Consider the following 20044-nt stretch of genomic DNA (forward strand, 5'->3'; position numbering starts at 1 on the left):
GAAAGGCTGATGGTAAAGATCCCGAAACAATAACGCACAAGGAACGACTGACAGCAAAACATAAAGAGTCGGGGGAATAAAAAAAGAAAAAAAGAAAAGGAGAGAAAAAGGGGAGAGAAAGGGAGAGAGAAGCAGCCACCATCACCACCTATTTACGCTTCTTGCCCTCTGCCTTGGGGCCCGAGACGTTGCTTTCACCGGCCTCACTATTCCCATCGTCTTTCTTGATGTCCCTTTCACTGACCGGTACTTCACGCCCGGCCAGAACCATTGCGGGACCAATGAATTCGAGGGTTTTATTATCATGGCCAAACCATTTACGCATCGGCGAAAGCATAGTAGCGATTGCCGGGCGAACAATAAGCACGAGGCGTCGTCCCTCAAAGTTGGTCTCCTCGTCGGGTCCGCAGTTAAATTCGTGCAGTTTCATATGGCCCATGACGTCGCACCTGTTTTGGCTGTACGCAGCCTCCAGCTCAGGGAGACGGTAAAACACGGTATGGCCCCCGTATGCAGCCTCTACTTGGGCGATTACACCGGCGGCGAAATCAATAACCCTAGAAAAAGAAATTATCCGCCACTCTTGATTGAACACGAAAGGTGCGTCGGCAAGGAGCCATTGAAAAGGTTCGCTCTCCATCAGCTGTTCAGCAAGCGTTCGGCATGGAGCAAGGCGGTTTTCGTCGTACTCGAACAGCGACAAAGTCACGGCACTATGGTGTTTACTTCCGGGCTTGTTGAACATGAGACGACAAAGTTGCATTCCCCAGAGTATGGCGAGTTCAGGATTGTCTGTAGGAATAAACAAGGAGGCAATGTTAGCAACACATATCATACAACACATGAGATGGCAAGGTGGGCGATGAGCTCACATACCCACAAAAAACCGATCATAAAGATGTGCCATTGCCTAGGTAATTAAGGGATCAACGTCATCAATTTCGGGGTACATCTTGCCATCACAGAACCAAAACGGGTTTTGGTAGAAGGTTGTGAATATCTGTCAACCGTATGTGACCGCTAGTTACATAGGAGACCTTCATCATTCGATATTCCTATGGGTAACATTACTAGCAATTACGCCTAGAGAGACGGCCAACAGTTATGAGCCCGGTCCTCTATCAACATTCTATTTGATAATTTCCTCTGAAGCTGTCACGTCACCTAGACGTTGAATTGCTGAATCATCGAATCGAAAATTCCGATATGTTGGAACGTCACTCCGCCGCGAAGGTCTCAGTCACCTTGAGAACAAGGGATGACTGGCAGAGTTGGATTGAAGACATAAAATCGATTGCCTTATTAGGCAAAGTATGGGGATATATTGATCCTAGCAAGGCAGAGGCTGAGCTAGAACAAATCCCTAAGGAACCGGAGATTCCTGCAGATACAGCAACATCTGCAGAGATCAAGGTATTTGAGATCAAATACAACCGATACCAACGAATTGAACGTGGAGTCGCTGCGATCAGCGAAGCTATCCACAATTCAATAAGTGTTTTACTGAAGCACTTTTATATCAACAACCGGGAGTCACCGTACAAGGTTTTAAATGCTTTGAAAAAGCAATTTGTTCCCAATGACGATGAGCTCAAGATGATGGCTATTCGACGCTATCAGCGAGCTAGATCGACGCCGATTAAACAATCAAATCCCGAAAATTGGCTTACCGAATTCGAAAGCGCTTATTATGGAATGAAACACCATGATCTTCCTGAATCGCAGGATATGTATGTGATCAGAGACTTCCTAGGTGCAGTTATGAAAACTTCAAAGGAATGGGTCATGATCAGACGAAACCTATTGCATCAGCAAGAATATAAGAGCCAGACGATCACGGAAACGATAGCAGCTTACCGAGAGTATCTATCAGATGAAGTACTCTATCAAGATACTAACCTGAATGTTGCATTCGCTGCCAATCCAACGCTTCAAGGAACCGGGATTCCGGATCAGTCAAATCAATCAAACCAATCGAACCAATCGAACCAGTCAAATACAACAAAATTTGTACCGAAGTGCGCATGTGGCAAGAAACACTTCTTCAAAGAATGCCCCTACGTGGTCAAATCATTGCGAAAGGCAGGCTTCGTGGAAGATCCAGAGATCAGGACGAAATTCGATGATATCCTGAAGACCCCGGGTGGAAGAAACAATATGTTAAAGAAAGCAATAGAACTGAATAAGCAAGCCAAGGAGGAACATGCTATGGCTGCTATATCGGTAGGATTCTCTGCAACAGAGATTTCGCTGAAGGATAGTTTTATCCTAGATTCGGGTGCCTCAGTGCATATTTGCAACGATAAAGCAAGGTTCAAACAGTTGAAACAGGGCACAGGGGACTTTCTGCGTGCTGGTGACACTACCGTACCAATTGAGGGTACTGGAGTAGTTGAAATATCACCAAACTGCAAAGGAACCGAGGATGTTTTGATATCTCTGCATGAGGTAGCCTATATGCCAGGTTTTCATACTAATATCGTCTCAGCAAGTCGCATGAAGCGGGCAGGCTATATATGGGACTTTGCGAGAGATAGAGTATTGAAAAACGGCAGAGAGATCTTCAGGCTTGCAGAATATCAAGGACTTTGGGTCATGGAGCAAAACAGCAGAGATCAGAATTCTGAATTGACCAATGAGGATGCTTATTCAGTGAGGTCGAATCCCCATGTTAAGCACTCCGCTAAACCTTTGAAATTAGCAGGAAATGCAGATAGGTGGCACAAGCGATACAGTCACCTAAATCATGAAGCTATTCGACATCTGCCGAAAGCTGTTGAGGGTATTCAAATCGATAATTTTGAAGCACTCAAGGACTGCGAAACATGCAGATATTCAAGCGCTCCACGTCAGATTTCTCGAAGACCAGCAACCCGAGTAACTCGACCATTTGAGAGGGTTCATTTTGACCTTATCGAGTATAATTTGGCATGGAACGGAGACCGTTGGTGTACGCATTTTTATGACGAATTTACCCATATGCACTTTGCATACACGCATGCAAAGAAAAATGGTTGTGTAGATGCTGCAGTGCATCTAGTCTCTTTAATTGAACGCCAGTTCAAGATGAAAGTGCAATTTTACAAGTCAGATAATGAACAGACTCTTGGAAGAGACTTTCATACTTTTACTGACTTAGAAGGTATCATTCATGAGACATCTGTAGTTGCGATACCTGAGCAGAACGGCCCTGCAGAACGCTCAGGGGGTATTTTAATCTCGCGAGCAAGGCATATGACGATCGAGGCAAGGTTACCGCTTGATATGTGGCCAGTTTCGGTGAACGCAGCAGCATATATACTGAATTGAATACCGACAAAGACATTGGGATGGAAAACGCCGTTCGAGAAGGCTACCGGGAAACGTCCGAATATGGCAAACCTGTATACGTTTGGCTGCAGAGCCTACGTACGAGATCAGTCATTGAATCAGAAAAACAAGACACTGAAAACGAAACCGCGAGCGTTAGGGGGCTACTTAGTCGGATATAAAGCCTCAAACATATGGCTTATCTGGATCCCCAGTAAGCAACGAATCGAAACAGCGAGGGATGTTATATTTGATGAATCAAAGCTTTATGATCCGAATCAACCATTCTTGGAGGATGAGATTGTGGAGGAATCGCCATTTCCACCAATTGAAACGACCGAAATCAACCGACATGATGAATGGGAACCGTTGGAGATTAGGGATGAAGTTGAAATGACACCTGAGGGGGTGGCCAATGATTCTGCCGTAGAGAGCGGTCAGAGTTCAGCCAATCAGAATGCTCAGAGCTGTCAGAATAAGGTTAGGTCACCTGGCCAAGCCCCACAACCTTATCTTACCCCGGAATCAACTCCAGCTTCAATGCCAGGATCATGGGAATTCGACACTACAACAGATCAGGCAGATCGAACAGATCAAGCAGATCGAACAGATCAAGCAGATCGAACAGATCAAGCAGATCGAACAGATCAAGCAGATCGAACAGATTCACCAAGCCAGTGGTTGCTTCAATCGCTCGAAGAAGCTACGCAAGCAGCTACGGAAGGAGATATTGATCGCGATACTACTCCGACGCCAGTATCACGCTCAGGGGGTGGGATTCAGGAATCTCAACCTTCTGAGGCAGCTGCACGGCCAATCAGAAGACGAAATCGAGAAGGATTAGATCAATCATTGATTATTGAAGGCAAACGTGAACGTCGAGCAAATCGAGATTCGAACTATGAATATGGAAGCTTTGTACAAACTATCAAACTGCCTGAAGCATCAGAGAATGCTCTTCACGCAGCATTTACTGCAGTCGTGAACAGGAAAATTCATCGATCTGAATTACCCCTACTACCGCGAAATTGGAATGAACTGCTTAAGCATCCATTGAAGGATGATTTCATCCTTGCTGCAAGCAAAGAACATGCAGGATTGAAACAGAAAGACACTTTTAAAGTTGTCAATATCAGTGAAGCTGCAGATCAAGAGATTTTGCCAGTTATATGGGTGTTTACCTATAAATTCGACGAAAATGGCAACTATCTCAAGGCTAAGGCACGAATTTGTGTACGAGGAGATCTTCAGGCACGATCAACAGAAGAAAATCGTGCAGGAACAGCTTCCGCGAGGATCTTCAGAACTTTAATGGCTTTAGTTACTGCATTTGATCTTGATACAGACCAAAAAGATGCAGTTAATGCATTTTTGAACGCCTTTTTGGATCAGGTGGTATATGCAAGGATGCCAGAGGATTCAAGCAACCAGGAAAGATCTGGAAGGTCTTAAGAGCACTATATGGCCTTCGAAAATCGCCTCGACTATGGCAGAAAGAGCTGTCCGCAATGCTTCAAGAATATGGACTTGAATCTATCCCTGAAGAAGAGTGTCTCTTTATAAGTGCCAACTTACTAGTCCTTTTCTATGTGGATGATATCATTATTATCAATCGGCCTACCCCAGAAGCCCGCGCAGAGGCAAAACGATTCAAAATTGCCCTAGCGGCTCGCTATGAGCTAAGACATATGGGAGAAGTTGCATGGTTTCTGAACATTCGAGTTATTCGAGATCGACCGAATAAGAAGCTATGGCTTTGCCAAGATGCTTACATGGAGCAAATGGCTGCAAAATTTCACCTTAACGACTTGACTAGATGGCCTGAAACGCCTCTACGTACGAATATCGAACTACTTCCCAATGAAGAGCAAGCTACACCAGGTCGAATCCATGAATATCAGCAGAAAACTGGTTCCGCTCTATTTCCAACCATTATTACTAGGCCTGATGCAGCCCTAGCAGTCAACGAACTATCGAGATTCTCAAAGAACCCTTCGCCGAGTCATATAGAGGCAATCAATCGAGTTATTGCTTATCTCTATGACACCCGCTATCTAGCACTTGAGTTCAGCGCCAGCGAGCATGCAGACGAGGTCTACATTACTGCAAGTGATGCTTCATTTGCTAATAATGAAGATAGGAAGAGTACTGGAGGATATCTCTGCAAGCTATTTGGAGGTCCAATTGAATGGAAATCGGGCAAACAACGCGCAGTCACTACGTCAACTACTGAAGCAGAGTATGTGGCACTTGCAGAAGCTGCTAAAGCAACATATTGGTGGCGCAGAGTCTTCAAATCATTGGAGTTTGATCCAGGTCATTCGTTTGCTATCTATTGTGACAACAGGCAGACTATCGATCTGCTTACCAAGGATACTGCCCAACGGAGCAAGTTACGCCATGTTGATATCAACAGATCATGGCTTCGACAAGAGGTTCAAGAAGGGAGACTTCAAGTCAAATGGATTCCTACCAACCAAATGACTGCAGATGGGTTCACGAAGGCTCTCCCAGTTCAAAAACACCGAGAATTTGTGAAGATGCTCAATTTGGTCAACATCAAGGATCTTATTCATGACTAAATGGGTATATGCAGCGCTCATTTCAACATTGACCGCTGAGGGGGTGTGTCAACCGTATGTGACCGCTAGTTACATAGGAGACCTTCATCATTCGATATTCCTATGGGTAACATTACTAGCAATTACGCCTAGAGAGACGGCCAACAATATCACTTTATAGATCATTGCCTAGGCCACGGCCCTCCCAAAATGCTCGCGAGAGGACACAGAAAGCTCGCTTTGAAGAATGTCCCAGTCTTCCTGCAGGCAAACTCCTTCCAGCTCAGTGATAATCCTGTTTTCTTGATCATCTGATAACTCCTCAAGCGAAGGTAATATCCATTTTCCAGTCCACTCTTTGACTTTCCCCTGCACATCTTCCAGGGATGCCTTCATGGTGGTGAATACGTGTTTCAATAAGGTGTCGCGATCCTCGGCCTTAAATATGTTGTGGAAGGCCTGCTTTTATCAGGATTGATTAGAGTACTCATCATATTTCTAAACGTGATGGGCTCGTCGTGCGGTATCTTCGAAGTAGAAGATTCTGCAGGAGGGGGGGGAAGGTCCCTGATAGGCTTGTTAGTTAGACCTTGGAGCAACAAAGCTAGAGTGTGATTTATCTCTCAACTCACCTTCTTCGTCCTTTTGCTTCTCTTTGATCTGGTGGTGGGCATTGTGAAGCGAAGGGGATGCGAGAGTTCGGGAGGTAGGTAATTGGAACGGAGAAGAGAAGAGAGAGGGTGAGGGTCCAAGGAGCAAGAAAGAGAGGGAGGAAGAGAGCGAAGTCCTTCCCCTCCCCTCTTACAAGCCGAAAATAGCGCAGTCTTTGTTGAGGAAACTTTCCAATGGAGCTGGTGCGCCGTCCCAGTCAGTCAGCAACCAGAACAAGGCCTCTCTTAAGACAATCTCCGTCAGACATGCAACCTGACTGGAAAACGTTTTGCCCGTCTGCGCCTTCACCGGCCAGTACTATTGACGCCAAAGGGGTTCCTTTCGCGGTTGTTTGAGAGGAAGCATTCTTCTGGACTTACCAGAAGGCGAAGACATTTTCTTTTTCCCCGTCACTTGTCTGTTGGCTAAATTGTCGTCTTTTCCCTTTCCCTTCTTGGGCCAGTCGGTGACAACCGTTCGCACTGGCAAATGAGGCTTTGATCCCGTAGCTAAACGGGTGCAAACTTGGAGATAGGGGATAAAAGCAGAATGGAGGCGGTAGGGCAGAAGAAATCCTGGGACTTTTCTTTGTTTGGGCGCCCTCATCTTTCATTCCGCCATCGAAACCTCCGTTTTCCAAGGTGGATGCATCGTCAGAAACGTCGGCCACAAAATGCTTCAGGGCCTGAAACAAATGGAAAGTCAGTCTGGAAGGCCGATCAGGGCTGGCCTATTCATTCAGGTACAAGTAGGCAGGCATCAAGCCCTTATAAAAAGACACTCCCTCCCCCCCCCCCCGCCAAATGGAGGGTGATGACCCCTAAGCCTACGAACTTTTGCAGCGCATTCGAGCACTTCTTAAGAATCTCTCGGTTTATCTTCGCGTTAGTCTATACCCACGCGTTTTCTTCTTCTTAGCCTGTGGAAATCATCTCGGATCTTCTAAAGCGACTCTACACCGAATTCCTCGCCTTTTTGGCCGGAAAATCTTTTCGAAGCGCTGTTCCGCCAATCCAGTTCTGGTTCACTCTACCAGCAACTTGGTCCAACCCCACTCGCATGCGCATGCTGGAGGCAATCAATGGGGCTGGTTTTCTCAGCCGAGACGTAGACACGATCTATTTCATCACTGAGGCCGAATCTGCTGCTTCGTATTATGTCAATACCCATTCTGAGTCCTTCGAGGTTGGTTTGATTCTATACAACATGCATTATGTGTCTTCCGCTCACTTATCGATTCGGTAGCCCGGCGACATCGTTCGAGTTTGCGACGCCGGTGGGGGCACTACGATTAGTTGGAATGAAGAAACCTGGATGATTAGGCACGCTGATGTAGTTGACAGAACTTTGCCGCTTTTTTCATTCAAAGCGCAAATCCAAGTTTAGCTGGTCAGCAACTCGCTTTCACAGGTAGGTTCCTTGAGACAGAAGTTCAAATGGACATGCTACTGATCAGTGGCAGCGATTCGATGCGGCGCTGCCGATGTTGATTACAAGCTGTACAATATCCTATGCCGTGGGCTCGGCCAGTCGGTCAACGAGTTGAATGAAGAGCTTCGTGGACCGACAGGCAAGCTGATGCGAGTCATCAGAAGAGACAAGGCCAAGTTTGAGCGCGACCCAGTAACAGTTCCACTGCAAACTGTGGCTCGCAACGCCAACCCTGCAGTGTACGATCGGAGACGATCTCGATTCACATTTCATCCTCACGATGTGCAGGGCGCATACAGGCCTGTTATCAATGTTGTCCTGAGCACCCTACTCCAGCAATTGAATAACATGGCAATCTCCAATCCCAGCGCCATCGTACGTTCTCCTCCACCTCATTTGTCTTATCCAAAATCAAAGTCATGCATTAGACTGACTTGCTATGCAGAAAATTCTTTTGACCGGGGGGCTTAGCAAAGCTTTCCATGTTCAAGAGGAGGTGAAGAATTTTATGCTCCGTCAAGACCTGGCATATTCGATTTATCCTGTTACGTAAGTATAACCTTGATTCCTATTACCAGTCGCAGTCCGTGTATGACTCATTCACCCTTCTTCCCTTATAGAGAAGCGGTTGCACATGGAGCCGTATGGCGAGACTTGTTCGGGGGACTCAACCAGTCACCCAAGTCTCCCAGGAATTTTGGCTTGGTTTCAAGAGAGCTTCCACCGCTTTCACCTGCTGAGCGACGGCCATTGCAAGTGCCTCCAATTTTTGGCCGTCCTGTCTGGTTCCTTCCGAAGGTTTGCTGCTTCATTCCCATCCCCATTAACCTATACTAACTCTTTGCAGGACAAAGGATTCAGCGTCCCTCATCAAGGGTGCTTGACGGTGAAGATTTGCCATGGAAGTAATGATCCTGACATAGTTACCATCGCAATTTGCGAGAATGACGCTTCGGGTGACCCCCCGGCGCAACTAGACAGTCGATTTAAGTATCCCCGAGAACTGATTCTGATTTTGGCGGGGTTGTTTCCATTAACACAGTGCGATATACGCGCAGCGTGCCGGACCGATCGCTTCCTCACCTTGAATTTCGACGGGGCCGCCCTGGAATACTTCTGGCACCAGAAAGTCGGAGACGAGGTCTTTTACTGTCTGGAAGTGAAGGTCATTTGGACTATACCGGCCAGCGACGGATGGATCACTCTTCACGCGTTCGCCCTGGGGCGCCGGATTGGGGAGGTAGAAGTCAACATGCAGAATGGGTTCTGAATCTCTTTGGGAATCGTCCCCCGGCGTGGCTTGGTTAGTAGTAGTCCTGTATTAGAAGAGTGTATCATCCCATTCACAGCTGGTTTTTGAACTCTGATTTTGGTCCGTTCCCCGCGTCTTTGTATGTACGGACTACGGAGTCTGCTGCGGGATTTATTCTCCCCCACCCCGATCAGTCCGGTTCAGACTTCAGAACTGCCAATAATTCCGCCCGTTTTAGGCACAGAGGGGGGAAAGAGGTCAGAAAATTCGGATGGACGGGGAGAACGACAAGGAGAAATAATGGGAAATGATCCAAGCTCGGTTTCCCAAGATCAAAGTGAAGGAAAAGAAAGAGGAGAAGTGTAGAGTCCCCGCCAGATGACGACAAGGCAGCCCAGCCCACCTCTTAAGTAAGCCATGGGGGGTTCCTGACGAGCGGCCTCAGGCCAGTCAGTGTCAACGAACCCCCACGTGCCGTCGCCGCCGGGAATTGGTGGAAAGTTTATGGCGGGCACGAGGCTGCGCAGTGTGGTTTGATTGCCTGCAGAGGAAGATTCATGGCTGTGGAACATGATCGACCCTCCACAGTCTGTACAGGGTACACAGGATGTACTCAGTGTACTGCTCATACTTACTCTGATAGATAGAGAGTACTTCCGGAGTACCTGCCATCGTCAATACCGACCGCGTATGGTACGGTAATGCTCCGTCGCGAAGTGGACAGCCCCGGAACTTCCCGGCGCCGGTGGCCGCGGATCCTTCCCCCGACGGCCAATCAAGGGGGCCACGCGCCAACTTTGCTCGTACGCACCCGGTTTTGGTGGTCGTTATGGGGCGGGTCATCCTGGACGGGGCTCGTACCTACAGAGTATCTTGCGATAAGGTATCCATAGGTAGTATACTCCGTAAAAGAGTCGAAGTCTTAAAGGTCACACACCTGCCCGCCTCTCGGACCTTCCTAGATAATCCCTAATGCCAGGATACCTGCATCTCCGGTACCCAATGCCGCACTCTGCCTGCAAAGTGATACCTCTGGCGCAAGTACCCTCCAGGTAACAATACGAGGTCGCACCTGACATTCCATTCTTATCGCTATTTTTATTATTATTTGATTATTATTGACGGCCCTCCTTACTTGCTGCCCCTCCCCTCTTCCTTCTCCTCTCTTGCCCTCTCTTGCCCCCTAAACTAAACTACTCTTCTTCATCTCTGTCATCTGCTCCAGACTTCTTCCGTCTTCCTTCCCAGATTAACTCATCCGTGGATTTTCTTATCTCTTTCCGGTCGAACTTGACGTCCTCTTGTCTTCGCTTCGCCAGATCCAACTCCCGCGTCTACTAGCTACTAGTACCTTGTTAGCGCGTCGCATCGCATCGCATCGCATTCACGCTGCAGTTTCCTGCCTTGACTGCGATCTCGACTCTCTTTGGAACTCTCCCAGTCTCTTGAATCCCGTGAGTCTGACCGCATCCTTTGTTGCGTTCGGAGACCGTTGCTTTTTCTACTCCGAGTCCTTTTTTCTTTGTCTGTCTCACCCACGCCTCATTCCATTTGTTTGTTCTTTACTTTCACTCCCTGTTAGTCATCCCTTCATCCGTGGTTGCGTCGCGCTGTTTGGTTGGCCGGTCCCCTTCTGACTCAGGCGACATTGATCGAAACAGGTTATCATTTGGCCACCTCACCAGGGACTACTTAATTTCCCCCTCCCATAATCAATCCATCATGGCTGCCCCGATCACTACTTCTAGCATTGCCATGGCCCTTGCGGGCAAGACGGCCTCTGTCGATATCCCCAAGCCTCGTTCGGCTTTCGCCGGCGATGGCGATGCCTCCCGTCATCCGGCCCTGTTGCCGACTCCCCCCAACTCTATCTCTCCGACCCTTCTCCCGCAAGCCTTCAAACGACGGGACAACCTCCCGGGCTCGCCTCCCTTTGCCACGTCGCAGTTCGACTCCGATATTGACCTGGGCGATGTCGCCCAACATGCGGTCAGTCGCGGCCAGCATCTCTCGCCCGGCGATGTTGATAGCACCGGGGCCATCAGCCCGGAGATGCTAGCCCAGTACCATCTTCCAAACATCATGCTACAGCATGGTCCGCTGGCCATCCGACACATTATGGGTTATTTAACCACGTCGGTTCCCGGTTTCTCCATGATTGCTCCCGCCAAAGCGCGGCGATTAGTCGTGGCCGCGTTGGAGAGCCGCGCGACCTGCGACAAGGGAAGTGGTGCGAAAAGCGAGATCGTGTTCGAGAAAGTCGGATGGGGTCGGTGGGATGCACGGCGCCGCGGTGAGCCGCTACGGGGTGCACAGCACCCGAACCTGTCGCCTCCATCTAGTCTCTCGAACTCCTTCCCACAGAAGGCCATGCAGATCCCAGTCAAACGGGATAGTCTACAACCATACGGTTCCAGCGTCGCTGGCGACTTCGCCGTTTTATCTTACACGGAACGAGACTACGGCGTCCCTGGGGATATCAGTATGCTAGAAGACGAAGCGGATAAGATGTCCCTTGATGGGGACGAGCGTGAATATTGCTCTTCTTCAGAGGCGCCGGACGACGAAATCCCAGACGAGGATTGGGGCGAAGAGGACGTGACCGACGAGGAAGATTGGGCGCAGATAGGCGCAGCAGCGCTTCGTGCACAATCACTCAACGGCGGAGGCGGTTTTGTTCATGGGAAGCACCCGTCTCCGCAACTCCGAGGGGGCGGGCCTGTCTCGTCTTCGCTGGCGAAATCAGCGCCACAAAATATACCCATTCAACAGCTAGGGTTCTCTCTACCAGACGGCGTCGTCAAGGACAGAGAAGAACGTGTCGCTGTCGAAGCGTTGTTGCGACTTGGCTCGATGTGAGCAATGAGTTCTCGTGGCTGGTCCATTCAACAACTTTTACTTCTCTTACCCCTTTTCTTTCCCCCTTATACTTTTTTTCCCATTCACTTCTCGTATAACTTTTTTCGCAACGATTATCTGATACATTGCCAGTATATTCGACTGGCTCGACTGGCTTACGACGCATTGGGATTTGGTAGGCGTTTTACCCGGAATCCCTATATTGAACATATCCTCTACTGTTTTTGCATGACGCATCCACCATGTCTATGACTGGGCGCTTCCTTTTTCTTTTGAACGGGAAAAAAAACCTAACACCAAACGACCTATCCATCATGTTTGATGTAATACCTCTCTACTCATCATCTTACCACGACATACCCTTCGTTGTATCTTGCAATTCTTTCATGCTCCCCATCGCGAGTCGAAAACCGGGTGCATTTAACATGCTGGTTCGCATGGGGGGCTTTTGTCCATATCATTTGGCAGGGACCGAGATTCATGGCATTCAGACCTGAGAGCGAGACTCTCGGGCTGAACTAAAGATAGAAATTAATCATTTGCCTTGGCATCACGAGCACTTCTGTTTGACCGCCCATCATACGTAGGAAATTTAGTTCTATACAACCCATATTCCTATTACCTCATCCTTTGCAGGGAGTATGATTGATTGTTCTGAAATTGAAACATAGTCTCCACCACCTCCACCGTGACTACGTTAATCAAGCCCTAGCAAATAAATCCCCATAAATAAAACCCATGCCCAGAGAGGCGTCAGGGAGGGACTGGGAGTATGCATGCAGTAGTATATGGTTACAGGCCGTACTCGTGCAATTACATATGGTTAACAACTAGTTATTCATGACCTGTCAAAGCTGCTATCTAATTTAATTTGGTTTGGTTTACTCCATAGTATGTATGCAGCTATGTATGTACAGTACGTATGTGTTGTTTTATACCTCATACCTCTCACCTTGAGAGGATTAATTCTGACTGATCTATCTCTCACCGACTTCTCGTCCACTATACCACCAACCTACCTACATATGTGCGTGCGACAGTACAACCATATTATTGACCTGAGCATTGGTGTATGTTTTTTTAATGAAAACAAGGCATTATGAATTTATTTGGTTTTTATTTGCCCCTGGTGAAATTATTCTTCACCGTTGAATGAAATCAAACCCCTTCGCCTTTACGGCACCCTTGTGGGTGTCTATTTTCAGTAACCTTGTACATTCATTCATTCATTCATACATACATATATGCTTGAATAGAACCCATCAAGCAATTCATGCAAGCTTGGTCCAATCCAATCCAATATAACCTACTAAAACTGCCTCCACGTTGGAATTTGGAAACATGCAATGCCTGCCTATCTACCTAACCTAGCCCAACCTGACCTTCCATTACTCAACCTATGCAAGTAACGCAACGCAAACCAACCCAGATTTTGATTAGAGAAAACAAAGAGAGAGGTAGAGACAGAAACAGATCAAACAAAACCATCTCCCCAGATTGTTTGAAAGACCTCAAACTCTCATCCATTCCCATCCCCATCCCTACCTATCCAAAAAGAAAACCCAACCAACTCCATTACCTAAACCTATACTCAATCTAATATCACTTATCATGAGCATCATTAATCCGTTTCCAAACCTCAGCCTCCACCTCCGCCAATTTACTTCCCGCACTGGAAACCCACGATTTGGCACTCTCCATGAACCCAGACGCGGAACTACCTAATCCTGCGTCGTCGTCGGCGTCGACCATGCCTGTGCTGCCGGTCTGATGGTGTAGCGGGAGGCTGGTGGAGACAGGCGTGGGGGCTTGGTAGACGGAGGCGTAAGGTGTGGTGGTGGAGTTGGGGGATTGTTGGAGTTGAAACGGGTGTGTGGTAGCAGCAGGATAGCTGTTCATGTAACCGTGGGTACTACTGGCGTTGTTATCGAGAGGTGCTGTGGGTGCCGCTGTGGGTGCCGCCGTGGGTGTTGGTAGAGGGAGTCTGCCGGGCTGCGGGTTGGGTGGTCCTTCGCCAGCCTTAGGGGGTGGGGGAATCGTCGAAGGTAGGCCATGTCCTCCTTGGTTAGTAGGAGATGTAGTGTTAGCCGAAATATCGATGGGATGTATAGGTAGCGGTTCGGGTTGAGCGCCGGGTTGGGGAGCGGGAGGCGAGGTGGTGCTGCTGCTGGTGTTGGTGGGTTCGGTGGTGGTTTTGGTGGGCGCGAGCGTTGGCTCTTCTGGTGCTGGGATCCCCGTTGGAGCTGGAACTGAGGGTATGCTTCCTGGTTGAGCGGTGGGGGTAGACTGGGGTGGTGCGGAGGTAGTTGCAGCTATAGTAGAGGGTGGGAGATGCTGCTGCTGCTGCTGCTCGTTTTGGGGATCGGATGGCGAGGCCGATGATGAAGTTGGAGTATGAGTCGCTTCGCCGGGAGTGGAAGACATGGTGTTGATAAGATGGAATACTCAATGGTGAATTGGAACCAGGCTATGTCGATTGAGGAAGCAAGTACAGTAGTAGTAGACCTTAGCAAGGGAGCTCCCAGGAAGCTTCACCTTACAAGGGGAGTGAAAACGTCATCGCATGCACGTGACAAAGAGGCCATGTGACCGAGCAGAATTTTCTACAACAAATCCCAAAAGACACGAGGATTGGGTTTCGTACGAGGCAAGAGGTACAGTTGAAAAAGAAAAAAAAAAGAAATAAGCTTGCAGGCAGTAAAATACAACTGGTACAAGAGGAAATATCACACTCTATGCGCAAGACTTTTTTTACCAATTCCACTCTTCTTGACGCATATCTCTAAGTTCTTCCTCATCATTACCAGTCACCTGGCAGTTACGCCAAGCGATGGTCACCCCCTACCCCAATAATTCACGTGGATGTGACGCGAATTGAACTAAATCAATCGCTTATTTGAACTTCTTTCCGAAGAGGAGGAGCTGGGCCTGGTCGTAGATAGACAGGACACCGGCACCGGCGACACCACGGAGGATGTTAGCACCGGCACCCTTGAAGAGGGAACCCATACCCTCCTTGGCGACGATCTGGCGGAAAGCGTCGAAGGAAGAGTTGTACTTAACGGCCTGTGGAGAGAGATCAATGTCCGTTCATTGAGATCGGAATGGGGACTAAAAAGTTTTACTTACCTCACCGGAGGTCATCATCATACGACGACGGACGGTGTCAAGAGGGTACGAGGCGATACCGGCACCGGTGGTGACAGTCCAGCCGAGCAGGAAGGAAGCCAGGAAGTTGCCCTCGAGGGATCCGGTAAGGAGGACGGGCTTGACCGAGTCGTACATACCGAAGTACAGACCTCGGTAGACGACGATTCCAAGAACAGAGGGACCGAAACCACGGTAGAGACCGGCAATACCGTCGGAGGCGAGGGTCTTCTTGTAGACATCAACGAGACCGTTGAACTGACGGTCACCACCGCCCTTGGCGGACTTGGCGTCGTTGGCAAGACGGGTACGGGCGTAGTCGAGAGAGTAGACGAAAGCGAGGGAAGTGGCACCAGCAGCCTGGATTATCGGTTAGACATGTCATCTGGATATTATTGGAGGCTGGAATACGTACACCACCGGAGGCAAGGTTACCCATCATCCACTTGCCGTATCCATCACGCTCCTTCTTGTAGGAGAACATGGACTTGTAGGTGTCACGGAAGGCGAAGTTGAGAGCCTGGGTAGGGAAGTAACGGATGACGTTGGCAGTGTTACCTCTCCACAGGGAGACGACACCCTCGGAGGCGGCGGTACGCTTGAAGCAGTCGGTGATACCGTTGTACTTGCGGTCGAGACGACCGGCGCGAAGCATCTCATCCTATAAGAAAGCTGTATTAGCGTCTGCATACACCAGGCAAGGTCGAAGAAAGGGGTTGAAAAAAAATTTTCGCGATAAGCCATTTCCGGTCAAAGCAGGTCGTCGACCCCAAATGGCACGTCGAATGGCACATTTTTCGAAAGATTTTGCATTCACCCCTTTCTCGAATGGATATTGGGGAAATACCAACCTGGTTCTGGATGAGGAGCTTGATACGCTCGATGGGGGCAGCAGCAGTCTTGGAGACGGCAGCGGAAACACCACCCACTAGAAGTAGTCAGTTAGTTGACATGATCGCAAACAAGGCAAAGATATTGGTGCCTTTCAGGCGTTGATTGATTGCTGAAGGCTTATCAACCGAACACCTGTTCAATGGATGGACATACTCAGGAAGTCGACGACGAAGCCCTGAAGAAAAATTTGTTAGTCGAGCATTCCCCAAAATACCAATTGCCAAATCCGAAAATTCCCAGATTCATGAACCCATCTTCAACCGCCAAATAAAGAATTTGCATCCTCGAGAGATGCCAAAGACTCGATTTGGGTCGGACAGGGCGCGTGACCTAGGATCCCGGACTGGCGACGAGGGCGAGTAGCAACTTACGGGCATACCCATGACCGACTTGTCGGCCTGGTTAACGTCACCCTTGGCCATGATGACGGCTGTGAAGAACAAGAACTAAAAGAAACAAAAAGAGAGGAGATGGATTGATGAGAGTGTCACGAAAACAGGACACTTCAAAAGGGATGGGGAAGAAAGAAAGAGAGAAGAGAGAAGGGGAAGGGGAGAAAAAATAGCGAGGGAAGGGCTCTTGTAAGCGGGAAGAAGCGAGCGGAGACGCTAAGACCTTTTAGTTTGAGTTTTCCTGGCCTGAAATTTTTTTATTTTGCAGGCAAAAAAAAGAAAAAAGGAAAAAAAAAACCGGACCCGGCGCTAATGCTGGCCCAGGCAACGAGAGCCGATATCTCCCGATTGCTCCCAGAAAATGCCTTCCCGACTGCTGTACGGAGTAAAGGACGTGAGATGCTGGGAATAATCGGTGAAGACAACACAGTAGAGGGAAAATTCAGGAAAACTTCCAATTCCAACCCAACCTCAATTCCCAGGGATTATCTACGAACCCTCGGTGTGTCGCTCTACTCAGTATGCAATTCCAACCCCCATCCCTTGAATACGGAACTGAATACTCCGCCCGTCTAGGGAGGTTCCTCTCCCCCCCGGCTTGACCGAACCAGCGCTGGAGCCTCGCCGTCTCCGCTCACACGCACACCCACCGCGACTGGACTGGACTGGACACCTCTCTTCTTCTGCTGCCGCGGCGACAGACTCGGGGAAATCTCTCCTCTCTTCCAGACATTCTGGTCCCGAGTACCCGATGGCAAATTTGCACTTCCTCTGACTGGTTCGCCGTCACTTTGTCTTCCTCGAACTTACCCGGAACAGTTAGTTCTTTACTCCATATTGTGGTTAATCTGATTTCTGAATGAGATTTTTTTTAAGAAAAAAAACCTGTCAATCATAATGGCCAGAAATAATGAAATGGGAATTAAAATTAGACTGGAGCATGGACAATAAAAATCACCAAAATAAACAATCCACAATAATTCCTGGCAGCGTCGGCTCTTTCGGCTGTCCTTCCTCCATCCCGTGATTTCCTGGGTCTCTTCCGGCACTCCCGCCTTGCCGCTTTAACAGGAGGTGGGGCACGTGATTGAAACGTCTCCCTTGGCCTCGTTGCTCTCCAGATATATATTCCATCTGTCTTGGCGGGTTTGGTTCTTTTGTATAGACGATTTCTATGCCAGGGGTAGGCTGCCGAAGTGGCCAAAAACGATTAAAAAATGATTGAATTGATTGAATTGCTTGATCAACTAACCAGGGGTCAGAATAGGCCCTTTTATCATTGATTTTACGTGATCTTTATGGCCGATATCAAGGAATCCTCCGCTTAGTACGATATCTTCGGAACTTGCCTTTAGCGAAGGTTTGGCGGATTGCCAGAAGCATCTAGATCTTCCACATTTTGCATGGAACCCGACTGCGGAATTTACCGATTGTTATTTCAGTCTCTACACAGCAAAAGACCAAAAGAAATAAGAGACGATTGAATCTCAGAGCATCTCATTATACAAATTCCAACACGGACTTCTTTACAGCAACCTAGACGCATGAATGGAATGAAACAACCCTCCTCGTACTTAGTTCTTCTTGGACCTCTTTCTCTTCTTCTTTCGTGGCTCCCCTTCGCGGATATCAACGTTGTCGCCATCAGCGGCATCGTCTTTCTCGGCGACCTTCTCACCACCGAAGGAGAACTCGGGCCCATCTTCGGTACCAAAAGTATCCTTGCGCCATTGCCTCAACCGAGCTTTCTTGCCCAGTTTCCTCTGGTCTTTGCTCTTCTTTTCGGCGTCGCGGAATGATGCAAGCTTCTTCAGACCGGCGAACTGGTTAAGGTGAGTGTCGTCAGCCATGAGGATGTCCCGTGCCGTCAAGCCGAAGCTCTGGGGAGACGTTTCTCTGTAGCGGAAATGCCCGGTGTTCTTCTTGCTCGCGCCCGGAAGAAGGGCCGCGTCAAGGTCCAAATTGCGGTCGACGGCCTCGTCAATGCGAAGTCGATCCTTGCGAGCCTCGCGCTTCTGGTCCCTTTTCTCCTGGGCTTTGCTCTTCTTGTTCTTGGAAGCGCCTTCACCGGCGTCATCGGCATCCTCCATCTCAGCATCCGATGCGGGTTTTTCTTCGTCGTCTTCAAAATCCGGGACAAGATCAGTGATGTCAATGTCATCATCCCAGGTAGGCTTCTTGGGGTGTTTTTTCTTGCTCTCGCCGTCGCCGCCAAATTCGTCGCCCTCCGCGTAGTATTCCTCGCCGAAGTTCTTCTGCATTTCCTTCTCCCAATCTTTGTCATCCCAAGCGCCATCCAAGAACTTGGCCCAGTCCTCGTCGGTAAATTGAGATGCGCGAAGTCCTGCTACTTCCTTGACCTTGTTGACCTTTTCTTGGAGCTCTTCTGTTTTGAGTTTGCGCAACCGATTCTTTTCGGTCTCCCGCTGTTTCTTCTCCTCCTCCTTTCTTTGGCGTTCAGCATCCCTGATCTTCTTTCTGCCGCTCGTATCATCCCGACGAACGGATTGCTTGTTTGTTAGGTCACGAGAGTGAGTAATCAGATGGGTGTTGATCTTGCTAGGGTCCTCGAAGCGGAAATTGTATGCCTCCTCGAAAGCCTCCGCTCGCGCATCTTCCTCCTCATCATCAGACTCAAAAGGTTGATGGTTTGCTCTCTCGGCCGGGATCCAAGCCCTTGCAGAAAGGAAATTTGACAGGAAACTTTCCGGGTCTTTGTCCGCGTTCTCAAGGTCGAGCTTGTTGGTTTTCTTGGACTCGGGGAGTGGTTCAGGTGCTGACTTGCGCACAAGGAAGTCCTCATCCTCTGCTTCATTGTTCGAAGACTGATCCTCATCGTCGGCCGCGGCATGCATTTGCTGGACAATCGATTTCTTCAGGTCTGCTTGCTCCTGGGCATATGTTCTAGGCGCATCGGAGGTGTCATCCTCTGGTAGGGGGTTACCACTCAGAAGGTTTTCCCGGTGGTAATCTCGAAGAGTCATGGATTTCTCTTTCTTCTTCTCCCCATCCTCCGGCTTGGCATTTGCATCTTCTTCGGCGTAGAATTGGACGTTACTGTCGTAAACTCGGGGATCCTTTGATCGAATCGCTTTCAGGGTTGCCATGATCTCTTGGTCAAGTGCGGTAGTTGCCAGCTCTCCATCTTCGTCTTCCTCTTCAGATGATGACTCGTCCTCCGAGCCCGATCCATCGCGGCCTTTCGAGTCTTTGCCTAGCTTTGTTTCCACTATAGAGGACGGAGTCCAAGTTAGCACGCCATCATTCATACAGCCTGTACGAGAATATCATGAGCACTCACATCTCTGGATTTCCTCCCGCTTCTTATTATGCTCAAATCGACGGGCATACTCTTCGTTGATTTTGAAATTGAAGCCATCGGCCTGGTTGTTGATTGAAACTCCGCCAGACTCATCTCCAGTGTCGCTAGAGCTGTCATCATCAAGAAGCTTGCGCGACTTCTTAGTTGGAGGCTCCATATCTGCTGTGATTTAAAGACACAACTTAATTGAATGGTAGTGCCTTTGCGTAAGAAACAGAGTGGTAAC

At 48.8% G+C, this 20044-nt stretch overlaps 9 protein-coding genes across 9 annotated transcripts; 4 read left to right on the forward strand and 5 right to left on the reverse strand.

Moving 5' to 3' along the window:
- Positions 1–148: 148 nt before the first annotated feature.
- On the reverse strand, positions 149–763 carry KD926_006990 (uncharacterized protein; the record flags this gene model as incomplete). The annotated part of the gene is made up of 1 exon (XM_053100207.1): positions 149–763. One exon carries the CDS (start codon positions 761–763, stop codon positions 149–151), a length of 615 nt encoding a protein of 204 aa, XP_052960670.1.
- Positions 764–1206: 443 nt separating this feature from the next.
- Positions 1207–4153, forward strand: KD926_006991 (uncharacterized protein; the record flags this gene model as incomplete). The annotated part of the gene is made up of 3 exons (XM_053100218.1): positions 1207–2652; positions 3322–3789; positions 3845–4153. 3 exons carry the CDS (start codon positions 1207–1209, stop codon positions 4151–4153), a joined length of 2223 nt encoding a protein of 740 aa, XP_052960671.1.
- Positions 4154–4817: 664 nt separating this feature from the next.
- On the forward strand, positions 4818–5891 carry KD926_006992 (uncharacterized protein; the record flags this gene model as incomplete). Its single annotated transcript, XM_053100229.1, has 1 exon — positions 4818–5891. The coding sequence occupies one exon, from the start codon at positions 4818–4820 to the stop codon at positions 5889–5891; it is 1074 nt and encodes a 357-aa protein (XP_052960672.1).
- A 168-nt stretch (positions 5892–6059) lies between these two features.
- Positions 6060–6544, reverse strand: KD926_006993 (uncharacterized protein; the record flags this gene model as incomplete). The annotated part of the gene is made up of 2 exons (XM_053100240.1): positions 6060–6332; positions 6503–6544. The coding sequence occupies 2 exons, from the start codon at positions 6542–6544 to the stop codon at positions 6060–6062; spliced, it is 315 nt and encodes a 104-aa protein (XP_052960673.1).
- Positions 6545–7194: 650 nt separating this feature from the next.
- On the forward strand, positions 7195–9222 carry KD926_006994 (Hsp70 family protein; the record flags this gene model as incomplete). Its single annotated transcript, XM_053100251.1, has 7 exons — positions 7195–7263; positions 7440–7706; positions 7865–7931; positions 7984–8327; positions 8398–8501; positions 8573–8750; positions 8800–9222. 7 exons carry the CDS (start codon positions 7195–7197, stop codon positions 9220–9222), a joined length of 1452 nt encoding a protein of 483 aa, XP_052960674.1.
- Positions 9223–10926: 1704 nt separating this feature from the next.
- KD926_006995 (uncharacterized protein) lies at positions 10927–12063 on the forward strand (the record flags this gene model as incomplete). Its single annotated transcript, XM_053100262.1, has 1 exon — positions 10927–12063. One exon carries the CDS (start codon positions 10927–10929, stop codon positions 12061–12063), a length of 1137 nt encoding a protein of 378 aa, XP_052960675.1.
- A 1602-nt stretch (positions 12064–13665) lies between these two features.
- Positions 13666–14487, reverse strand: KD926_006996 (uncharacterized protein; the record flags this gene model as incomplete). Its single annotated transcript, XM_053100273.1, has 1 exon — positions 13666–14487. One exon carries the CDS (start codon positions 14485–14487, stop codon positions 13666–13668), a length of 822 nt encoding a protein of 273 aa, XP_052960676.1.
- A 468-nt stretch (positions 14488–14955) lies between these two features.
- KD926_006997 (putative mitochondrial ADP,ATP carrier protein (Ant)) lies at positions 14956–16526 on the reverse strand (the record flags this gene model as incomplete). The annotated part of the gene is made up of 6 exons (XM_053100284.1): positions 14956–15129; positions 15193–15570; positions 15626–15871; positions 16062–16138; positions 16258–16279; positions 16476–16526. 6 exons carry the CDS (start codon positions 16524–16526, stop codon positions 14956–14958), a joined length of 948 nt encoding a protein of 315 aa, XP_052960677.1.
- A 1544-nt stretch (positions 16527–18070) lies between these two features.
- On the reverse strand, positions 18071–19975 carry KD926_006998 (KRI1 family protein; the record flags this gene model as incomplete). The annotated part of the gene is made up of 2 exons (XM_053100295.1): positions 18071–19725; positions 19798–19975. The coding sequence occupies 2 exons, from the start codon at positions 19973–19975 to the stop codon at positions 18071–18073; spliced, it is 1833 nt and encodes a 610-aa protein (XP_052960678.1).
- Between the last annotated feature and the right edge of the window lie 69 nt (positions 19976–20044).

This window comes from Aspergillus affinis, assembly GCF_023601865.1.
Source record: "Aspergillus affinis strain CMG 70 chromosome Unknown NODE_3_length_628324_cov_86_750800, whole genome shotgun sequence".
Lineage (NCBI taxonomy): Eukaryota > Fungi > Ascomycota > Eurotiomycetes > Eurotiales > Aspergillaceae > Aspergillus > Aspergillus affinis.